Below are 19942 nucleotides of genomic sequence, written 5' to 3'. Positions count from 1 at the left end.
AGCCCCCGCCCTGCATTAACTAGCGCGCCGGCCGTTGAGCTGTGGGCCCGCGTGGGATTCCGATCCTGGGCCTCCTCCAACTGCCGGCGCGCAGTGCTTGCGTATCCCAGGGGTGCAGTTAGTTCGATGTGTCCCCTGGGATTACGTGGGTCATGGAGAGCCAATGGTAGCAGGGAATGCTTCATTCATAAATTTGACAGGAAGAGCTGTCAAACCTATGAATACTATAAGCCCCAAAACATCACTAAAACTTCAAATAAATTTTTTTTTAAATCACATTTTTAAAATAACTATAAATTACATGAAATAACTATTTTAAATAATTAAATTAAAAAAAAAATTAATTACATTTTCTAACGGGGCTAAAAATAAACTTACCTTTCTTTAAAGTATTTAAAAATAATAAACCTGTGAAAAAAATGTTTTAATTTTAATTAATTCACCACTTACCTTGTTAAAAGCAGGCCTTGCGCCTGCTTTTTAAAAGTGTAACTGCTGGAGACTTACCCTCCCGGAAAAACCTGGGAAAAAAAACGTACGTTCAATGCGCGCGCACGCGCTGCCTCTCCGGCGCACGCGTTCCACCTGTCAACCCCTTCTTTCAGGGGAACGGAAGTGCCGGTTTCCCGGGCATGCGCAGTGCATGCACGAAACCGGCACTTTCGTTGGGCCTATGCGTGAGTACCCAGTGTGTACTCGCGCGTTGGGACCCGAATTTCTGGGCCAACGTCAGTAACCAGGGGGCATAGATTTAAAGTATTGGTAGAAGGATTAGAGGATAGTTGAGGAGAATTTTTTTCACCCAGATGGTGTTGGGGTCTGGAACTCACTGCCTGAAAGGTTGGTAGAGGCAGAAACCCTCATCGCATTTAAAAAGTACTTGGATGTGCACTTGAAGTGCCGTAACCTACAGGGCTAAGGACCCAAGAGCTGGAAACTGGGGTTAGGCTGGATAGCTCTTTTTCAGCCGGTACAGACACGATGGGCCAAATGGCCTCCTTCTGTGCCGTAAATTCCTATGAAAGTAGTTGAGTACTGTGGTAACTTTGAGAGCCACTGGCAAAGTATGGCCCCTGGTCCAGCAAACATCAGGTCTTGTTGCAGGTGGCTGCAGAGGTCTGCAACAGCCTGCTGGAGAAGCACAGCCTCCTGATGCATTGCTCTTCAGATAGATCCAAGAAAGTGACTTGGCCTGGTACACCCTGTTTGCTGGATGTGGCCTCCTAAAAGCAGCCCCCCTCACCTGTTGTCTTCTAATAGGCTCAGCTGCTGCTCATACTGGTTGCTGAGGCTGCTGCTCCTCCTCTTCCAACTGTTCTTCCCTCCAGATGAAACTGGTAATAAAAGCACTAATGATAAGTAGATAGAACTTACTGAGAGTAAGTAGGCAAAAATTGTGAGAAAGGAGTGATCTAGTAGCTGTAAACTTTCCGAGCACAATGGTACACATCTTCTGATCCAATTACCTGCAGCTGCATTTGCATTTATTCATGAGGAACCTGCTGCTTCTGGCGGGTGCCTCGACCAACTAAAATGGCAGCCGGCGGGAAAGGAGCGGTAGGTCCTCTACAGCAATTTTAACAGTCTGCTCGTCCTATTCTTGCCAGCTGGGCAGGGTTAAAATTGTTTCAAAAAGCTTGACGTGGCAAAGAAGATTCTTAGGATAGAGGCTGTTTGGAACTAATCCAGTATCTTGAGAGATGTCTTGAGGGGAATCTTCAGGTCAACATCCAGCAGAGGGGTGAAGTCCAGTTCAGGAATCATCAGAGAATCTGAGTATGCACCAGGAGCTAGTGAAGGACCAGAATTTTATCCAGGAACCAGGGGAAAAGCAGAATTTGATCCAATGAACCAGCGGAGGAACATGAAGCCTGGGAAAGCAAGAGTGGGGTCTAGCTCAAGAGACAATGGATAAACAAATGGGGCTGGATTTTACTTATCTAGACGAATTGGGGGTGGGACTGCTGCCTTCTGGGTTCTAATCCCGCCCCCAGCGATGTCTGACGAACTGACGCTATTTTGCCCTGATTGACCTTGTTAAGCCCATCCTGCAGGCTTGCCGGCCAATTACGGGAAAGTCGGTGTCAGATGACGTCAGTTGATGACGCTTCATCTGCCGGTTTTCTTAAAGGCATATGCACCACACTTGTTTGACAGATGATTTGATAGTGTTGTCAAACACTTAACAATCACTGTCCAAAGGTGAGCCCTTGCACCCAGGCCCTCCAAATACTCTCTCTGCAGCTGAGATTGCAGAAGCCATCTGTCACTGAGATGAGGCTACACAAACACTTCACAGCTTGCCACCTGCAGAAACATCTAAATACATTAAACATTACTTTCATAACATTCCCTTACCTCTGATACTAACCATTGTCACTGTGCATTCTTCACACCAATTCTGCAGCTGTCATCCAACAACAGACCCACAGCACGCCTCACTTACCCTGGTGGGGTTCCCCGACGTCGGGAAGCCTGCAGCATTTGGCTCAAAATGGGAAAAAGCCTCTTAATTGCCTGTTAACTACCTGTTAACAGGCAGTTAAGTGGCTATAATCCTCTTCCCACCGCTAGGAGTTGGGTCCCTGTGCAAATCGGATACCCAACTCCCGGGAAGATTGATTGGAGGCGGGATGAGAGCGGGTTCGGGACCCGCTCCCATTTTTTTTGAATTTTCCAGCAGTTCCGCCTCCAAACCCACCTCCTCAGAGCTGATAAAATCCAGCCCCTTTAGTCCAGAAAAACAGCAGAACCATGGATTTCAGCCCAGGAACCAAAGGAAAAGTGGAGTTCAGCCCTGGAGCCAGCAGAGTTGAGCCCAGGGGCTATTGAACAGCAAGAGTTCAACCCAAGGAAACCAGTGGAGCAACTTGGATAGAGTCCAGCAGCAGAGATAGCAATGTCTTGTAATTTGAGACTTCTAGGCAGAAAAGAGCATTGGAGGCAAGGAAGCAATCCCAGTGGAAGTGGGAGAAGAGCCCTAAGTCAGAATTGGTAACTGGACTGCTGCAGAATACAGATGGGCCAGCAGCTTTAAGCATGAGCAGATCCAAGAAAGAGTCCTGGAGCAGACAAAGGAGCAACAAAGCAGCAGCAAGAACAAGATTAATGGAGTAGTGCTTTGTTTTCATGAACCAGGGTAGCAGCAGCCAAAGCAGGAGGAGCAGTTCCAATTCAGGAGCCACCAGATTAACACAAGTTCAAGTTACCCATGGCAGAGGTGGTAATTCATCAGGGTGAGCTGGGTCCAAGGTCCGCCATGTTTAGGTGGAGGTTGACCAATGAAGGTGCAAGGGCAGCAGTATAGCAGACTTAAAACTGCAGGCAAGTTAAACTAAACCACGCTTATGTGGAGGCAGCAGGGCTCCAGTCAGCATAAGAGAGGAGACTAGAAGAGAAAGAGTCTGGATGCAGCTGGATGGCCATGGATGGAAGCCCATGAGAGAAAAGCTCAACAGGGTATGGACATCACAGAATTATGCTCATTAGAGATCTACAGGAAACTCTTTGGTATCCGGCACTGACAGGACCGGCGTGTTGCCGGTTGATCAAAAATTCCGGATGACGGAGAGGGTTATCTACCAAGGCTATTTTTAACAAAGAAAAATTAAAAAATCAAGAAATGTGCAGTATACAGTAATTGGGTACTCACCTACAGAATGTTGGGTTAAATGGATGGTGGAAGATGCTTGATTAAATACAGTACTACCAGTTGAGGGTAATGCAATGCAATGACTACCAGCAGCGTGGGAGACACACAGTACCCCTGTAAAATGGCAGATCAGAAGAGACTACCGGCAGCGTGGGAGACACACAGTACCCCTGTAAAATGGCGGATCAGAAGAGACTACCGGCAGCGCGGGAGAGTCGGACTCCTGTTACAGGGGTATTGAGGTGTTCCAACTCCCGACAGCGCCAAGAAGCCGAGTAGTGGCAGTTTGGAGAACTACCCCCACTGACTAACTCGGCCACCGCGGGAGACTCGGACTTGGACTCGGCAACATTGCAGGTTATTGAGGTGTTGTTTTCGGAGTGAGAATTTTGCCGGTTAATAGAGAATTCTGGATATTTAGGTGCCGTTTAAACGAGAGTTTCCTGTAGTAGGATTTTTTTGAGGTTTAGGCTAACTATGCAACAGGCTATGCCGTACAACAAGAATAGCAACAGCTTGCCATTATACAGTGCCTTTAACATAGAAAAATGCCCCATGGTGCTTCACAAAAGGGTAATCAGACAAAAATCAATGGTGAACCAAAGAAAGAATGATAGGAAAGGTGACTAAAAATACCGTAACTTGATGCTGACACTGGTTGCCTGAAATTAGAAAGTATTCCATTTTCCAGCACTACCATCCCTCGAATCAAAAATTCATCAAGATGGTGGCCTGGTGAAGCGTACCCCTGGCCTCTGGAAGGATGCTGCTTGCTGCAGACTGGAGAATGTACTAATAGATAAGGAAATAAGTGGAGGTTTGGGGACAGCATCGAGTTTGTCACAGCCTGATTTAAATATAGACTTTTCTAGGTCAGTAAGTCCTTATTTAAGTAATTAAGTATTAATCATTTTTTTGTTTTGAATACATTGAAATGTACACTTTCTGCTGTGGTCCCATTTCATATGTAATAAAAGACAAATGGGGCTCAGTTTGTATTTGAACAAAAAGCAAAATACTGCAGATGCTGGAAATATGAAACAACAACAAAAAATAGTAAAGACATCCAGCAGGTCAGGCAGCATCGGTGGAGAGAATACACAAGTTAGTGTTTCAAGTGCAAAAGTGGCAACTGAATAAAATCACTTGTGATTTTGCTGTGAGATATTTTGGACACTTCAGTGTTTAATACATGAGCTACAGCAGTGAATGTAATTTATCATAAGGATAAAATTACCAATTAATTCTTTGACTTTTTTTAAAAACAGGCTTTTTGGAAAAAGTTGAGTTACTGAATATTTAAAACTACAATATCCCACAAATACTACTTTTAAAGGTTAATTGAATATGGTGACATTTAAATAAACCAGGTTGCAAAAAAAACTCTGTGGTGAATTCTTTCTTTCTTGTTTCAAATTGGGTAAACTAAAATAGATTTACTTAAATCCAAGTAAAATGATTGCAGCAATTTGTGGGCACTGTAGCTTTAATCTATTTTGCCAATGTAAGCAGTGTGACATGGGCCACAGAGGCATGACGATCTGACTTACTCAAATACTATGAGTTAATTATTATTTGGCAATCACAATCTCCGCTGAAGTAATTAATCCAGCAATATTTTTGTAATAACTTTTGTTTAAAATTCTACTAATTGGATTGGTTGATTGTTTATAGTTCAAACATCAGAAAAATGTATAGTGCAAAACTTGAAGATTTCTTTACAACTAGAATCTTGTATTGTGAAGTTGTTGGACTTGCAAGACAATTTGTTTTTATGTTTTTTTTTAGCCTGCCTTAAGTCTTTTCTTTTGTCACCTGACATACCCCCCCCCCCCACAAGTTCTACTTCTGAAACTAAGAACAATAGATTTCAAATGTGTGAAATTATACCAAAACTTGCTGATACTGATTGGTAGGAGTAGAATGCTATAGGTTTCACATCATACACTTATTAATGTGACTGCTGAAAGGTGACTCTCTGGAACAGTCTGAGGAAAGTTGCTTGTACTAAGTTTTAATATAATATATGTAGCTGTTTCTGATCTTGGAAGATCCTGTACATCCTTCGTGATGGTAAACTATCCATTCTAATTTAAAATCAAAACAGTTCTTTTTAATTTCTTGTAGTTGGGTGATACAGTACCTGGAACAGTTGAATACCAAAAATAGTCAATGAGTAACAAAATGCTGGCAGGAATGATTTGAATTTTTCTCTCTTTGGTATTCATTTATTTTCTAGCAAGCATTCAATTCGGACCAGGGAAGTGCTGGCACATTGTTCTGGTTATTTTTTTGCATGACTAATTGCTTTGATGAAAACAGCACCTGGTGCTCCCTGGTAACATGCTCAGGCATTGCCATTTTTAGCTTCCAAGAGACCTCAAGACCTGGTATTAAGTGGATATGATGTGACACCACTGCTCCTCAACATATCTTGTGAATTTCTACACTTGCAACGTATAGTGATTTGCTGCAAGAGTGCCAAAATTATACATTAACAGTCCTGGTGGCAGTGACAATGTGGTATTCGAAAAATAATAAGTCACTTGTCCCAACACAACATTTTTCCTATGAATGGGTCTCAGACTGTCTCATTATGTGGTAAGGATTTTAAAATTAAAAGATTCACTACAGTTGCTGATTTCCACAACGGGAATACAGTGATCTTAAAAATCCCAGCGTTCCACCAGCAGCTTTGCTGAAAGACACAAAAGAATCCCCCATAATAGTAAGTGATCTTTTGTTTTATACTCGACTCGACTGGGTGACGTTGGCTCTACAGGAGTCATGTTCCAACTTCTTCTGCCAGCGGGGAGCCTTGCTTACCAGAAGCACATATTGGAAATTCAAGCATGTACCATGCTTGATTTTCTGACCTTTTATTGGTCAGAAAATCATGTGTCCAAATTTCTAATACAGGAAACTTTGTTATATCCGGCACTGACGGGACCGAGCTGTTGCCGATCTATCAAAATTGCCGGACATACCAGCGTTAATGTTGAAGCATACAGAGATTTGCAACTCCGTATCTGGCAACAAACACTGTTGCTTAGCAACAGCTTCTAAACAGTCGGCTGTACCTTAGAAGCGTCTCTGTAGCTTAGCAACAGCTTCAGAGAGACTTTGCAGAGCCTGACTGTTGAAAAAAAAGCCACGAGAAGAGAAAAAAAAGCCACGAGAAGAAAAAAAACCTAACAAAACGGCTCCTGATTTCTGCCGGTAGATCGAGGTTTCCGGACATACAACCTCTGGATAAACCAAAGTTTCCTGTATGTACTTTGAGCAGGTGAAGCTTCTGATGGCAGTGCGGCTGGCAAGTTATCCCTTACATTCCTTAATCTGTATAACAATGCTTCTGTTTGCTTTTCATCAGGATGGTGTACTCTCACCTGAGGATGTAGACCTTGTGATGTCTGCAGGTTTAGGAATGCGCTATGCTTTTATGGGACCGTTTGAAACTATTCATCTCAATGCAGAAGGTGAGTGCTGGTGTAGCCCAGTTTACTGTAGCAAGGTAAGTTGGCACCAAAGTACTAATACACTAAAATCATTTATGAAAGGGAAATCGTGCTTGACAAATCTGTTAGAGTTTTTTTGAGGTTGTAACTAGCAGGGTAGATAAAGGGGAACCAGTAGATGTAGTGTATTTGGATTTTCAAAAAGCATTCAATAAGGTGCCACATAGGAGGTTATTACACAAAATTAGGGCTCATGGGATCGGGGGTAATATATTAGCATGGATTGAGGATTGGTGAATGGACAGAAAATAGAGAGTAGGACTATTTCGAGTTGGCAGGCTGTAACTAGCGGAGTACCACAAGGATCAGTGCTTGGGTCTCAGCTATTTACAATCTATATTAATGATTGAGATGAGAGGACCGAGTGCAATGTATACAAGTTTGCTGACGATACAGAGTTAGGTGGGAAAGTAAGCTGTGAGGAGGACGCAAAGAGATATATACAGGTTAAGTAAGTGGGCAAGAACTTGGGGGATGGAATATAATATGGAGAAGTGTGAAGTTATCCACTTTGGTAGGAAAAATAGAAAAGCAGAATATTTTTAAATGGTGAGGAACTGGGAAATGTTGGTATTCAGATGGTGTCCTTGTACACAAATCAGTGAAAGTTAACATGCAGGAAAGCAAGCAATTAGGAAAGCAAATGGTATGTTGGCCTTTATTATAAACGGATTGGAGTATAAGAGTAATGGGTGGAGAAATTCGGTATCGCCCCGTTTGGGGTGCTATTATCAGCCAGGCGCAAAGTTTAGTGCCCGGCACTAATTATCGCCTCCGACTGCAAACTTGGCCTCTATCGCTCCTGGAGGTGATTTGAGCGCTAAATCAGGCGCTACATACCTGTCTTAAGGTGCTAATGTCGAGGAGCGAGACGCTACATCAGAGCGCTACCAAAGCTCAGGTGATGTCAGTTAGCAATGGAACACAGACAGACTGGCGCCGGCCAGTTCTTAAAGGGGAGGGTCCATGTTGCTGTCCAGCCTCACCCTGCTCATTGCAGCCTTGAATCTCGGCTTGGAGAGACCTGTAAAGCAATTGTGCTGAAACCACCAATGGATAGGCCCAAGGAAAGAACTCAGCGCTTCAGCTACTGGGCCTTGGTGGCTCTGGTTGGTGCTGTGGAGCGGCGACGGGCAGTGCTCTACCCACAGAGTGCCAGGAGGCCATTGGCCTGTGAATACAGAAGAGTCTGGAGGGAGGTGGCTCAGCACGTCTCCTCGTGGATTCTGGTGCTGAGGATCCACACCCAATGTTGTAAGAAGTTCAGTGACCTCACTCGGGTGGTCAGGGTGAGTGGCTCTTTTTCAATACCTCTACATCCCTCCATCTCGACTTCACTCTGCACCCAGAGGGTTTAAAAACCCCAAATTCCCAACACTCACCCAAGACCTATGGCCATCTCATAAAACACACATGCACATTCCACACCTTGCATACATTAAGGGCTATTCAACTATGGGAGGCACATCAGGCAAGTACATGGCTGCACATTCACTCAGACACCGTCCTTTTTCTTGCAGGCCAAGCTCTCTCATAACAGGCGGCAGCAGCAACGCACTGGAGGAGGCCTGACTGACCTACACACCCTCACCAGTTTGGAGGCGCACGTGCACAGGATCGTTGCCAACCAGGTCATAGGTGCTGTGGCCGCTGGAGAGGTCGACCCCCTTGGGGACAGCAATGGAATGTTCATCAGCTTTCTCTCCTCTCTCATTCCACTTGCCCCTCACACCAGCTTTTTTACACTTTCAATCCAACTTACTAAATGTCTCCAGTCCTTGCTCCCTTACTGCTCCCCTGTCCTGACACTAAAGCCACTCTTGTACCTCCCTGCTTTCAGATAGAGAACCACCAGCTGACCAGCCTGTCCCTCAACCTACCAGTGGTAGCGACGCCCCAGGCAAGAAGGAAGAGGAAGCCAGAGCCTCACTGACTGTGTCTCCCGAGGGAGCCCATTCCAACACTGGGACCACGCCTTCCCTGGAGGGGAGCAGGGGGGTAGGGCCTGATGAGGGCGAAGCTCCAGGACTCAGCGGGCTGCAGCAACACCATGGTGGTAGGGACGCTCAGAGGCCAGCTCCCCGGAGGGCGAGTAGGCAAGTGAGTCCTGCTGCACAGGACTCAGATGAGGACCGTGTCATCGCGGCCATGAATAGCCAGGCCTTGAGCATGCACACTGCTCATGGGTGCAATGGCAAGGGTGCCCGAAAGCATGGATGGACTGGCTAGGAGTGTGGAGCAGTCCGCTGCAGCACAGGCCGCGTGACGCAACGGCTTAATGCTGCAATTCAGTCATTGGCTGGTGCCATCCAGTCTCAGATTGATGTCACGCAAGCACTGACTGCTGCCATCCTCGCTGGGTCGGCCCCATTGCCCCGGGGCGCTCTCTGTGCCGCTGCAGGCCAGCAATTTGTGCTCGAGCAGATTGCTCCAGATGCTGAGATACAGTCCCGTGGGCGTGCCAGTGTGTCGGTCGAGCAGGAAGGTGCTGTCCTCTCAGGATGACAGCATTCCTGCTCCCACCGCTGGCACTTCCCCATTGCACTTGTCACGGCCTGCAACACAACCAGCCCAGACTGCTGCCGCCCATGCAGAGTTGGTGCAGTCTGCAGCCGGGGCCTCCAGGCCCAGAGCTGGTCGAGGGCGTCCTTCAAGACCATCTGCAGTCTCTGGATCCAGCATTGAACAGCCTTCCACCAGCCTTGCTGCAGCCACTGGGGCCCCATTACGGAGGAGCAGTAGGGTGGGAAGGGGAGAAGTGCGCAGGGGATGGAGATCACCCTCGAAGGACAAACAGTAGGAGGTCTAAATAAATGGTGGAATGTTTGTAGTAAAGGTCAAGGTTTGTGTGATTACATTTGTTTACTGTTTTGCTGTTTATCTCCATCTTGTGAGAACGAGTTCTGTTAGTTCATGATTTCTTGTGTTGGTTACTAATTGTTTGTCCTGAATAAATGACACACACAGAGTTTGTTAAAGAAAAAAGTTTTTGTATTCAAAATTTACATTTTTGGCCTTTGGAATCATTCCAGCTTTGGCCGGCAATAGGGGTTGCGGGTTGCTTTCCTCGATGTTGTTCTCCATGCCAGAAGCCATCTTCTGAGTAGGGGCCTGGAAGCGGCTTCTTATCAGGCGTTCACGGACGGCCCTTGCACTGGCAACATTGTGCGCCTCCCTCCCATGTTGGTGCTGCTGCTAATCCTCCTCCTCCTCCTCAGGTGGTGCACCAATCCCTGGTGGCATTGGCTGGGTCCTCAGGATTGCCAGGTTGTGAAGCATGCAGCATACAACTATGAACAGGGGGACTCGCTCAGGAGAGTACTTCAGGGCTCCTCCTGAGTAGTTCAGACAGCGGAACCGTTGTTTCAGCATGCCGATTGTCTGCTCAATTATGTTCCTGGTGGCGATATGGCTCTCATTATACCGCAGCTCGGCAGGAGTGTTGGGGTTACGGAGCAGTGTCATCAGCCAGGTGCAGAGTGGATAACCCTTGTCCCCGAGGAGCCATCCACTTGGGTGATGCGGTGCCTGGAAAAGGTCTGGCACACCAGTCTGGCGCAGGATGAAAGCATCGTGGCTGCTGCCAGGATAGCGGGCATTGACAGCGAGTATGAGCTGTGTGTGGTCACAGACCAACTGCACATTTAAGGAGTGTTAGCCCTTGCGGTTTCGGAATATCTCTGCATTTTCATGTGGTGCCCGCAATGCCACATACATGCAGTCAATGGCGCCCTGTACCATGGGGCAAAGCCACATGCGCATTCATGCTGTTTGGCCCGGGTCATGGGGAAAGAGATGTACTGGCGTCTCCTTTTATACAGGGCATTTGTCACCTCCCGGATACAACAGTGGACAGTGAACTGGGAGATATTGGCGATGTCCCCAGTAGAAGCTTGAAAGGAGCCGCCGGCATAAAAATTCAGAGCCTCTGTCACCTTCACTGACAGAGACGTTCTGGTCCTCAGTTGAGGCTGCAGATCTGGTTGCAGCAGGTGGCAGAGCTCAGTGACCACCTCCTTGCTGAAGCGCATCCTGTGCAAACACTGCTCCTCAGACAAATGAAGGTATGAGAACTGCTCCCTGCATACCCTCGGAGGGAAAGGTCTCCTGTGCAGAGGCCTGTTGGCCCTCTGACCATGTTTGCCACTCTCTCTCTGCTGCCTCTGATTCTGCAGGTGCAGGACGACGCTCCGATTCAGTGCAGCCCCCATAGTCTCTTCTAAATCGCTGCAATGAAGGTCAAATCAAAATGAACCTGCAAAGTGCTGCTCAGGACCCAAAACTCCTTCACACAGCGTTGAGTCTCTCCAGAAGTCTCTCTCCCTCAGAATGCGTGGTGCAAAAATGTCACCGACAAAAAAAGGCAGGAAGCGGCCACCTTTAAATAGCGCTCCCCCAGCCCCTTCCTGACTGCAAAACGTTCCCCTCTACCTGTTGTTGCTAGCGGCAGGCAGAAAGGCAGGGGGCGCGACTCAATATCTGGTCCGGGGCATTGCACGCTCGACTGACGTCCGATCTGCGGGCAAGGGGTCACAGTCTCAGAATAAGGGGTCGGCCATTTAGGACTGAGATGAGGAGAGATTTCTTCACTCAGGGTTGTGAATCTTTAGAATTCTCTACCCCAGAGAGCTGTGGATGCTCAGTCATTGAGTATATTCAAGACAGAGATCGATAGATTTTTAGATACTCAGGGAATCAAGGGATATGGGGATAGTGTGGGAAGGTGGAGTTGAGGTAGAAGATCAGCCATGATCTTATTGAATGACGGAGCAGGCTCGAAGAGCCGAATGGCCTACTCCTGCTCCTATTTCTTATGTTCTTATTCTTCTTTGCCAGAGAAAAGGTTAAGCAGATCAAGGTTTTGATAACATTAAAGAACATGGGTCAGGTTATGATGTTGATATTTATCAATGTGAATTTTTTTTTTAAACGCTCAAACATCACTTGAACCAGATTGAAGGCCTTTCTGAATGTTGGAAGTTGGTGGTTGGACCTTTCTGGTTTGTCTCCTTGCTTTCCCCGAGTCAGATCAATGATTGTGTGTAATGCAAAACTAGAATGACTGAAAGGATAAGCTAAAGGCCAGAAGCAGAGGTCCACAGTCAAAAGAAAGGGGGAAAAATGCAAAATTGAAGGAAGAAAATAGGCTTAAGAAAAAAATAATTAGCAAGTTGGAGAATGCCTGAAGATAGCCTTTGTTCAAACTTAGCTCAAGAAAGCATGGACTAGATAGAAAACAGCATAAAATTAAACTGAAATGAAACCCCATAGAAGTAAGGAACAAAATATAAATTAAGTTGAATTTATACAGAAATCTCACCCCCCACCCACAAGAACACTATCACTCCAGATTGAGTTTTTGAGAATGAGAGTGCTTATTTTAGTGGAGGCCAGCTGTACTCGACCTTGTCTCAAACTTTGTGGAATAGGCCTCATGTCCCTACATTTTTGTATGACAGCCAACCCAAGTTAATATTCTTCATATAAGCATATTGTAGCCATTTTAAGTGAAGACAGCTCTTCAGACTTCCAAACCTACTAATTCCTGGAGGTTTGATCAGGTGATGTTTGATCAGTGACGCCTACCCTCAGTTTGCAAATGTTACTGGATTTACCGTATAATGGTTGGGTCCTCCGTAGTTGAGTGCCTTTGCTCATGGCTTTGTGCCAGCAGTTGTCATGTGAGAAGTTCTGGGAGATTCATTTTCCATTCTGGGAGACTCCGAGACAATCCTTGAGGGGGGTGGGGTGTTGGTAATCCTAAACTCCACTCTGTTTGTTACTCATCACCAGTGACATTGGTATAAGAGGTGGCAGGTGGAATCAGCCATTTTGTGACCATTCTCATACAAAACACCCGAAGAAGATTTTGATATTGACTATCCAATTGGAATTACCAACTGATGTGCTTAAAGCCCCTATAAAGATTGTATTTATCCCTTTGTATGCCCTTCATTCTCCCTCTTTTGTATTATGGCAATGTATGTGGAATTCACACTTTGTTCATGATATTAAATGGGGTTATTTCGATATCTCCAAACCACCAAACTTTGTCAGGATAACTGACAAGCTCATGTCTCCAGGCATGTTTAACTGCATTCAAACAGCTCCATATCCATATTGATCATTACAGTAAAAACCCTCATTGAATTTTGTTCAGCTCCTAAATTAATCCATGACTACAGCAGTTGCAGATGATGGGTAGAGACTGAACCAAAACTGATTTTGGTTTTGTTGTTTGTAACTATATACTTACCTGATTGATAATCAGTGTTGCATGTTTTATGGTAGGAGGAACAGTAAGTTGTGTAGTTGGGAGCAGGAAGTTACAAAGGAACATAGACAGATTAAGTGACTGGGCAAAACTGGCAGGTGGAGTTCAGTGTGGGGGAGTTTAAGGTAATGCACTTTGCATCCAAGAAAGACAAATTGTAATATTTTCTTAATGGCGAGAGACTAGAAACTGTGGAGGAGCAAAGGAATTTAGGTGTCCAGGTACAAATAATCACTAAAAGCTAGTGTACAGGTGCAAAAAGTAATCAAAGAGGCTAATAGAATCTCAAGAGAATGGAATACAAAAGGGAGGAAGTTATGCTTCACTTGTTATAAAGCCTTGGTCAGACCCCATCTGGAATGTTGTCTTTAGTTCTGGGCACTGCACCTCAGAAAAGATATATTGGCCTTGGAGGGAGTACAGCACAGATTCACCAGAATGATACTGGGGCTTAAAGGTTTAAATAATGAGGACACTTTGCATAAATGTGGATTGTATTCCCTTGAGGTTTGACGGTTGAAGGGTGATCTTATTGAGGTATTTTTTTTATTCGTTCATGGGATGTGGGCATCACTGGCAATTTATTGCCCATCCCTAATTGTCCTTGAGAAGGTGGTGGTGAGCCGCCTTCTTGAACCGCTGCAGTCCGTGTGGTGAAGGTAGTATACTTATTTGTAGTGGTTTGGTACAACTGAGTGGCTTGCTAGGCCATTTCAGAGGGCAGCTAAGAGTCAACCACATTGCTGTGGGTCTGGAGTCACATATAGGTCAGACCAGGTAAGGACATTGGTGAACCAAATGGGTTTTTTATGACACTCCAGTAGTTTCCTAGCTTTTTAATTCCAGATTTATTTAATTAACTGAATTTAAATTCCTCAGCGGCCGTGGGGGGAATTTAAACTCATGTCTCCGGATCATTAGTCCAGGCCTCTGGATTACTAATCCAGTAATATAACCACTATGCTACCGTACCTCTGTTTAAAATGATAAAAGGATTCTATAGATTAGATACAGAGAAGCTATTTCCTCTGGTGGGAGAAATCCAGAACAAGGGGGCGCACAATCTTAGAGTTAGAATTAGGCCATTTAGGAGTGAAATCAGGCCGCACCTTTACACAAAGGGTAGTGGAAATGTGTGGAATTCTCTCCCCCAAAAGGCTATGGGTGCTGGGTCAATTGAAATCAATTGAGATTGACAGAATTTTATTAGGTAAGGGTATCAAGTAATATGAATCAAAGGCAGGTAAATCGAGTTGAGGTACAGATCAGCCATGATCTAATTGAATGATGGAACAGGCTTGAGGGGCTGAATGTCCTACTCCTGTTCCTATGTTCCCTATTTGGAGCATGTAGTAAATCGAAACAGCCAGAAACGTGACTATATTGTAATCTCTAATTAGTTTATTAATTTGCTAGGTCTCAAGAATTACTGTGAACGTTATGATGTGGGTATGAAAAGAGTCTTATCATCTTTTGGACCTGTTCCTGAATTTTCCGGTGAAGTCATGGAAAAAATTAACCAGGTAGGTGGAAAGTCCTTTGTTTGGAATTGGTGATTAAGGAGTGATTTTGCCAGGCCACACTAGCAGCTGGAGGTGCCAGAAAATCAGACGCAGGACCTTGTGTGCTGGATGAGCTTTTTTGAGGCCTGTACTTTAGCATATGCAGGCCTCAAAATCATATTAATTAAGTTCTGAAGGACCTTTAGATTTTCTGACTTCAGGCGAGGCTCCGCCCATAGCACGAGCCTTGCTCATAAAAACTGGGCGCATTGGAGCTTTTACTAGTGTGGCCTGAAGGTAAGTTTGCAACAGTTTTTTTTCCCATTTCTGCTGCGTTTGGCTGCATTTTTCTTCATGTGTTAGTTCGTTTTGCTGTGCCTGCCTCCTTTTAGGTTTTTTTCCTCCACCAAGCGTTTCTTCATTATTCTTGCTTTCTTCCAGCTTTTACATGGCAGTTTACAAAGAAGTAAGGATGAGTATTCCTTTGGGAGTTCCAAATGTGTTGAATAAAGTAATGCACTGAGAAAGAAGTATTTGTGAAGTAATGCAGGTCTAACAACCTCTGAGGCATTCCTGTCACATCTGTTGCTACCTTGGGACATGTCCAAGGAGTCCCATCTTTGCCAACTCTACTTCACAAGACAATCTACCACAGTGTGCCATTGGCTGCCCAATCATTTGCTCTCATCGTCTGGGTTAGGGATGGCTCTTCTGTAAAAGTGAAGGTTAGCACAACATGTGACTATCCAGCCACCCCGGGAGACATCTGCCACATTTGGCAGGCTACAGTGCACACATGTGTCTTATTCTCATCACCATCTTCCCCTTGTATTACTATCATGCTGCTATCGCTTCGACTTAACACTACTGGCTCACCTGCTATATCCTCCTGTCCACCTCATCTGGTTGCCCCTCAACAGCTCACCAACCCTGGCGTCCTCTCTTCTCCCCCAACACACCCCTTCAGGTTAATACCCATCCCTCATCATGCATCATGTTATTCCTTATCCCCCCCTCTTTGCCTGAACCCCACTGACTTCTCTCCTTCATCATCCATCCCACTTATCTGAGTGATCCCTGAAGCTCCCATTGGCTGACTCTAATGAGTTTAAACAACAAATGTGTTCCTTAAACCTTTATCTATATATTAATAGTTCTAAAAATTGTGGATCCTAGGCCGTAGGAAGGTTTTTCTTCTTTAAACTGCTCATAGTGCCCTAAAAAATTAACATTAAGATGAGTACCAGTTGGAGGCTCGCAAGCAGGCAAAAATATGACCCATATCTAGTCACCGGCAAAGGGGAACCAGTGCAGATTGGAGGCAGTGGACATCAAGCAGTAATTGTGGAGATCAAGTGGCAGGTGAGCTGTTTCCTGAGGCACAGGATGGAGGCCTGGAATCCTAGGTGCCAAATCCTTGGAAGATGGAGCTGACTTTTTTTTAAAACTTAATACAGGGGAAATCATATCAAAGAATCATAGAAGTTTATGGCACAGAAGGAGGCCATTCGGTCCATTGTGTCTGCCGCCTGAAAAAGAGCTATCCAGCCTAATCTCACATTCCAGCTCTTGGTCTGTAGCCTTGTAGGTTACAGCACTTCAAGTGCATATCCAAGTACTTTTTAAATGCAATGAGGGTTTCTGCCTCTACCACCCTTTCAAGCAGTGAGTTCCAGACCCCCACCACCCTCTGGGTGAGAAAACTTTCTCCTCAATTCTGCTCTAATCCTTCTACCAATTACTTTAAATCTATTCCCCCTGGTTATTGACCTCTCTGCTAAGGGAAATAGGTCATTCCTAGTCACTCTATCTAGGCCACACATAATTTTATACACCTCAATTAAATGTCCCCTCAGCCTCCTCTATTCCAAAGAAAACAACCCCAGCCTCTCCAGTCTTTCCTCATAGCTAAAATTTTCCAGTCCTGGCAACATCCTCGTAAATCTTCTCTCTACCCTCTCTAGTGCAATCACATCTTTCCTGTAATGTGACCAGAACTGTACACAGTACTCTAACTGTCGTGTAACTAGTGTTTTATACAGTTCTAGCATAATCTCCATGCTCTAAAATTCTATGCCTCAGCTAATAAAGGAAAGTATCCCGTATGCCTTCTTAACCACCTTATCTACTTGTCCTGCTAACTTCAGGAATCTGTGGGCATTCACTCCAAAGTCCCTATGTTTCTCTTACACTTTTCACTATCCTACCATTTATTGTCTATTCTCTTGCCTTGTTAGCCCTCCCCAAATGCATTACCTCACACTTCTCCGGATTGAATTCCATTTGCTCCTTTTCTGCCCACCTGACCAGTCCATTGATGTCTTCCTGTAGTCTTCAGCTTTCTTCCTCACCATCAACCACATGGCCAATTTTTGATTTAGACTTCAATGTAGGGGGCATGATTAAGAAATAGCAGCCACTGAATACTTTCAAAATGTATAGACCCACATTTATTTTTTTTAAATTATAGAGTGAGATGGAGCCAGCAACTTGTAGGTAAATGCAATTGCCCTTCAGTACCACCAGTGGCGGGTGAGCTGGAACTGTAAGCTGAAGATTCAAAGCATTTCAATACTTTGACAGGACTCGGGGCTCAGATTAACACTGGAAATCCTATTCGAGCACTGTGTACAGGTGTCACAGGCAAGGGTTACATCCAGTCTGAACAGGTAGATGTGGACACATTTAACGTGGGAAAGTTTATAGGAAGACGTTTACATAGGACTTTTCAATGTACTTTGTGACAGACATACCAATTTTAATAATATATTGGATATGCAAGTTAGAGCTCCCCATCTGTCACAGTCATTCCATCAGGAAAACACATAAGTAACTTACTTTCCCAGAAAGTAGGGGGAAAATCTGAGGTCAGGTCTCTGGTATCCCTTGCACACACTCCAGCAGCCATCTTCAGAGCAGCAACAGCAGCAGTTTAGGAGCAGGTCAACTACTCGCCTGTTCTGTTGAAGTTTGGTGCAGTGAGGGAGATAACCCTAAAAGCCAGAAAAATATAACTTTGAAAATGTTGGAAAAGCTTGAAAAATAGGTTTGAGACTGAAATAAATCTGTTAAAACCAGCATCAGTAAACCGGTCAGAAAATATGGAAAGTAAACCAAAAGAGGTCATTTAATTATATGCAAAATAACTTCTACAAGTAGAAATTACATTTGGTGAAGTTTCTGAAAAGTTTTACTAGGTTGAAATTATTTCAGTGAAAGAGATTTTTCTCTCTTTATTCTGCACGTTCAACATGTATGTAACCGCCTTGAATCATTTTCAACAACCTAGGTAATGTCTCAAAGAACTCCACCGAATCCAGAAAACCTCAATGCACGAAGACAGTGGAGAGACTCGTGTCTAGCTGCTCTTGCAAAGTTGAATAAGGATATGAAGTCAGACTGCAAGTGAAGCAAGTCCCTAGAGATTCTGTCGAGGTTTAGATCTCATATCTGTGACCTCTTAAAATATATAGAAATATAAAAGATGCAGTTATATAAACTTTCTTAACATTAATGTTAACTTTGGCTTGTCTGTTCACTTAATATCTTATGAACTGAATCATTTGTGTATAGCATTTGCAATTAATTTTGACCTTTTAAAAAAAAATCTTGGTTTTAAGAGCAATATACCTGTCAATATATATTTGTATGTATTTAGATTACTGGTATCTTTTTAACTTTTTAGAAATGGATTTATTAATCACCACAAAAACCTTGTGAGTCTTGCACATTCAAGTACTCGAGGCAGACTACATCTATTGCAGTTTGAGTAAACCAGACCATTGAATTGCACCCGAGCTGAAAGTAGTCAATAGAATTTCCAAGTTATATATATTTTTCTTGTTAAAAACATAAATTCCATTTTCAAGATAAAATAGACTACATTATACAAAATAAAATGCATTAAGACTGTAAGTATAATTTGTTCTTTTTATATCAGAATATCATAAGCTTCCTTTTTACTAAAATTAGTCAACACAGTTATGACTGTAATGAGGAGAACTCTGCTCTATACTCATTTACTATTTCTCTAAAATTAGCATACTGTGGAAAATATACCCAATCATGTTTTATCGCCTTAACATATTAAAGAATGATTCTTTCAGCTGAGAGGTTTCTCTATCCTATGGTCTTATTAACCAATGAAAATCTTATAACTAATAAACTAATAAAATATTAGATGATTCAATTCATGATGGTTCATCTTATTGCACAACCTGTGTGGATATGGTTTCAGGAACTCCCTTAAATGTGACTGGAACATCAATAAAAAGTTTCTGTCTGGGAACAAACTATACTTGTACTCATTCTCTAAGATTTTCAACAACTTGCATTTATATAGGCCTAGAAATTGGGTTTTGGCTTAGCCAGGGCTTTAGCGCCGGAAGTTAGTGCCGGCGCTAAGTCCCCTGCGCGCGCCAAAAATTCAGTGGCGCCGCGCCCAAACGGCTGCCGGCGCTACTGAAGGGTCTTAGCGCCTGGAAAAGGGCGCTAACTGCCGTTTCGCACCGCAATTCCGGCGCTGCGGCACCCGATGCGGTGCGGCAGACTGGGGAAGTGCAGGCCTCCTCCTTCCGTTAAGGAGGAGCTGCCTGCACCCGGCCGCGGCCCGCGCAAATCTGCTTAAAAATGAGCCCGGCACCTCGGACAAGTGCCGGGCTTGCATCTGTTCCGGGGGGGGGGGGGCGGGAGAGAAGTCCGGGGAGGGAGCTGCGGGCAGGCGGCCGGCGGGAAAGCGGCCGGCCGCCGCGGGGCCTTTAATGCGCCGGCGCTAACTGCAGTAAGGCACCTCTGACAAAACGCTGGTTGCGGCTGCCACGGGCGAGGCGGCCGCAACTCAATTTCGGAGTTCGGGCGGGTTACCACGGCAACCGGGACGCTGCGCACACCGATGACGTCATCGGTGCCGGCGCAGCGCTACCGGAGCAACGCCGATTTAGGGCCCCAGGGAATTTCACTACTGGCCATAACTCCGGCGCAAGGCCCTCTAGCGCCT

The 19942-nt window shown here is 44.8% G+C and overlaps 1 protein-coding gene across 2 annotated transcripts in view; it reads left to right on the top strand.

Annotated features, from left to right (window-relative positions):
* cryl1 (crystallin, lambda 1) overlaps window positions 1-19140 on the top strand; it is a 111993-nt gene extending 92853 nt beyond the window's left edge. For both annotated transcript variants that reach the window (XM_085999162.1, XM_085999161.1), the window contains 3 exons: window positions 7026-7131; window positions 14861-14967; window positions 18236-19140. In XM_085999162.1, coding sequence (XP_085855288.1) covers window positions 7026-7131; window positions 14861-14967; window positions 18236-18355 — 333 coding nt within the window. In that variant the 3' untranslated portion in view covers window positions 18356-19140. The remainder of the gene's footprint in view (window positions 1-7025; window positions 7132-14860; window positions 14968-18235) is intronic.
* Window positions 19141-19942: the final 802 nt, after the last annotated feature.

The sequence above is a fragment of the Somniosus microcephalus genome, chromosome 10, assembly GCF_052327205.1.
Source record: "Somniosus microcephalus isolate GS21.2 chromosome 10, FLI_Smic_1.0, whole genome shotgun sequence".
In the NCBI taxonomy this organism is placed as follows: domain Eukaryota; kingdom Metazoa; phylum Chordata; class Chondrichthyes; order Squaliformes; family Somniosidae; genus Somniosus; species Somniosus microcephalus.
This window is presented reverse-complemented; position numbering and strand designations above follow the sequence as displayed.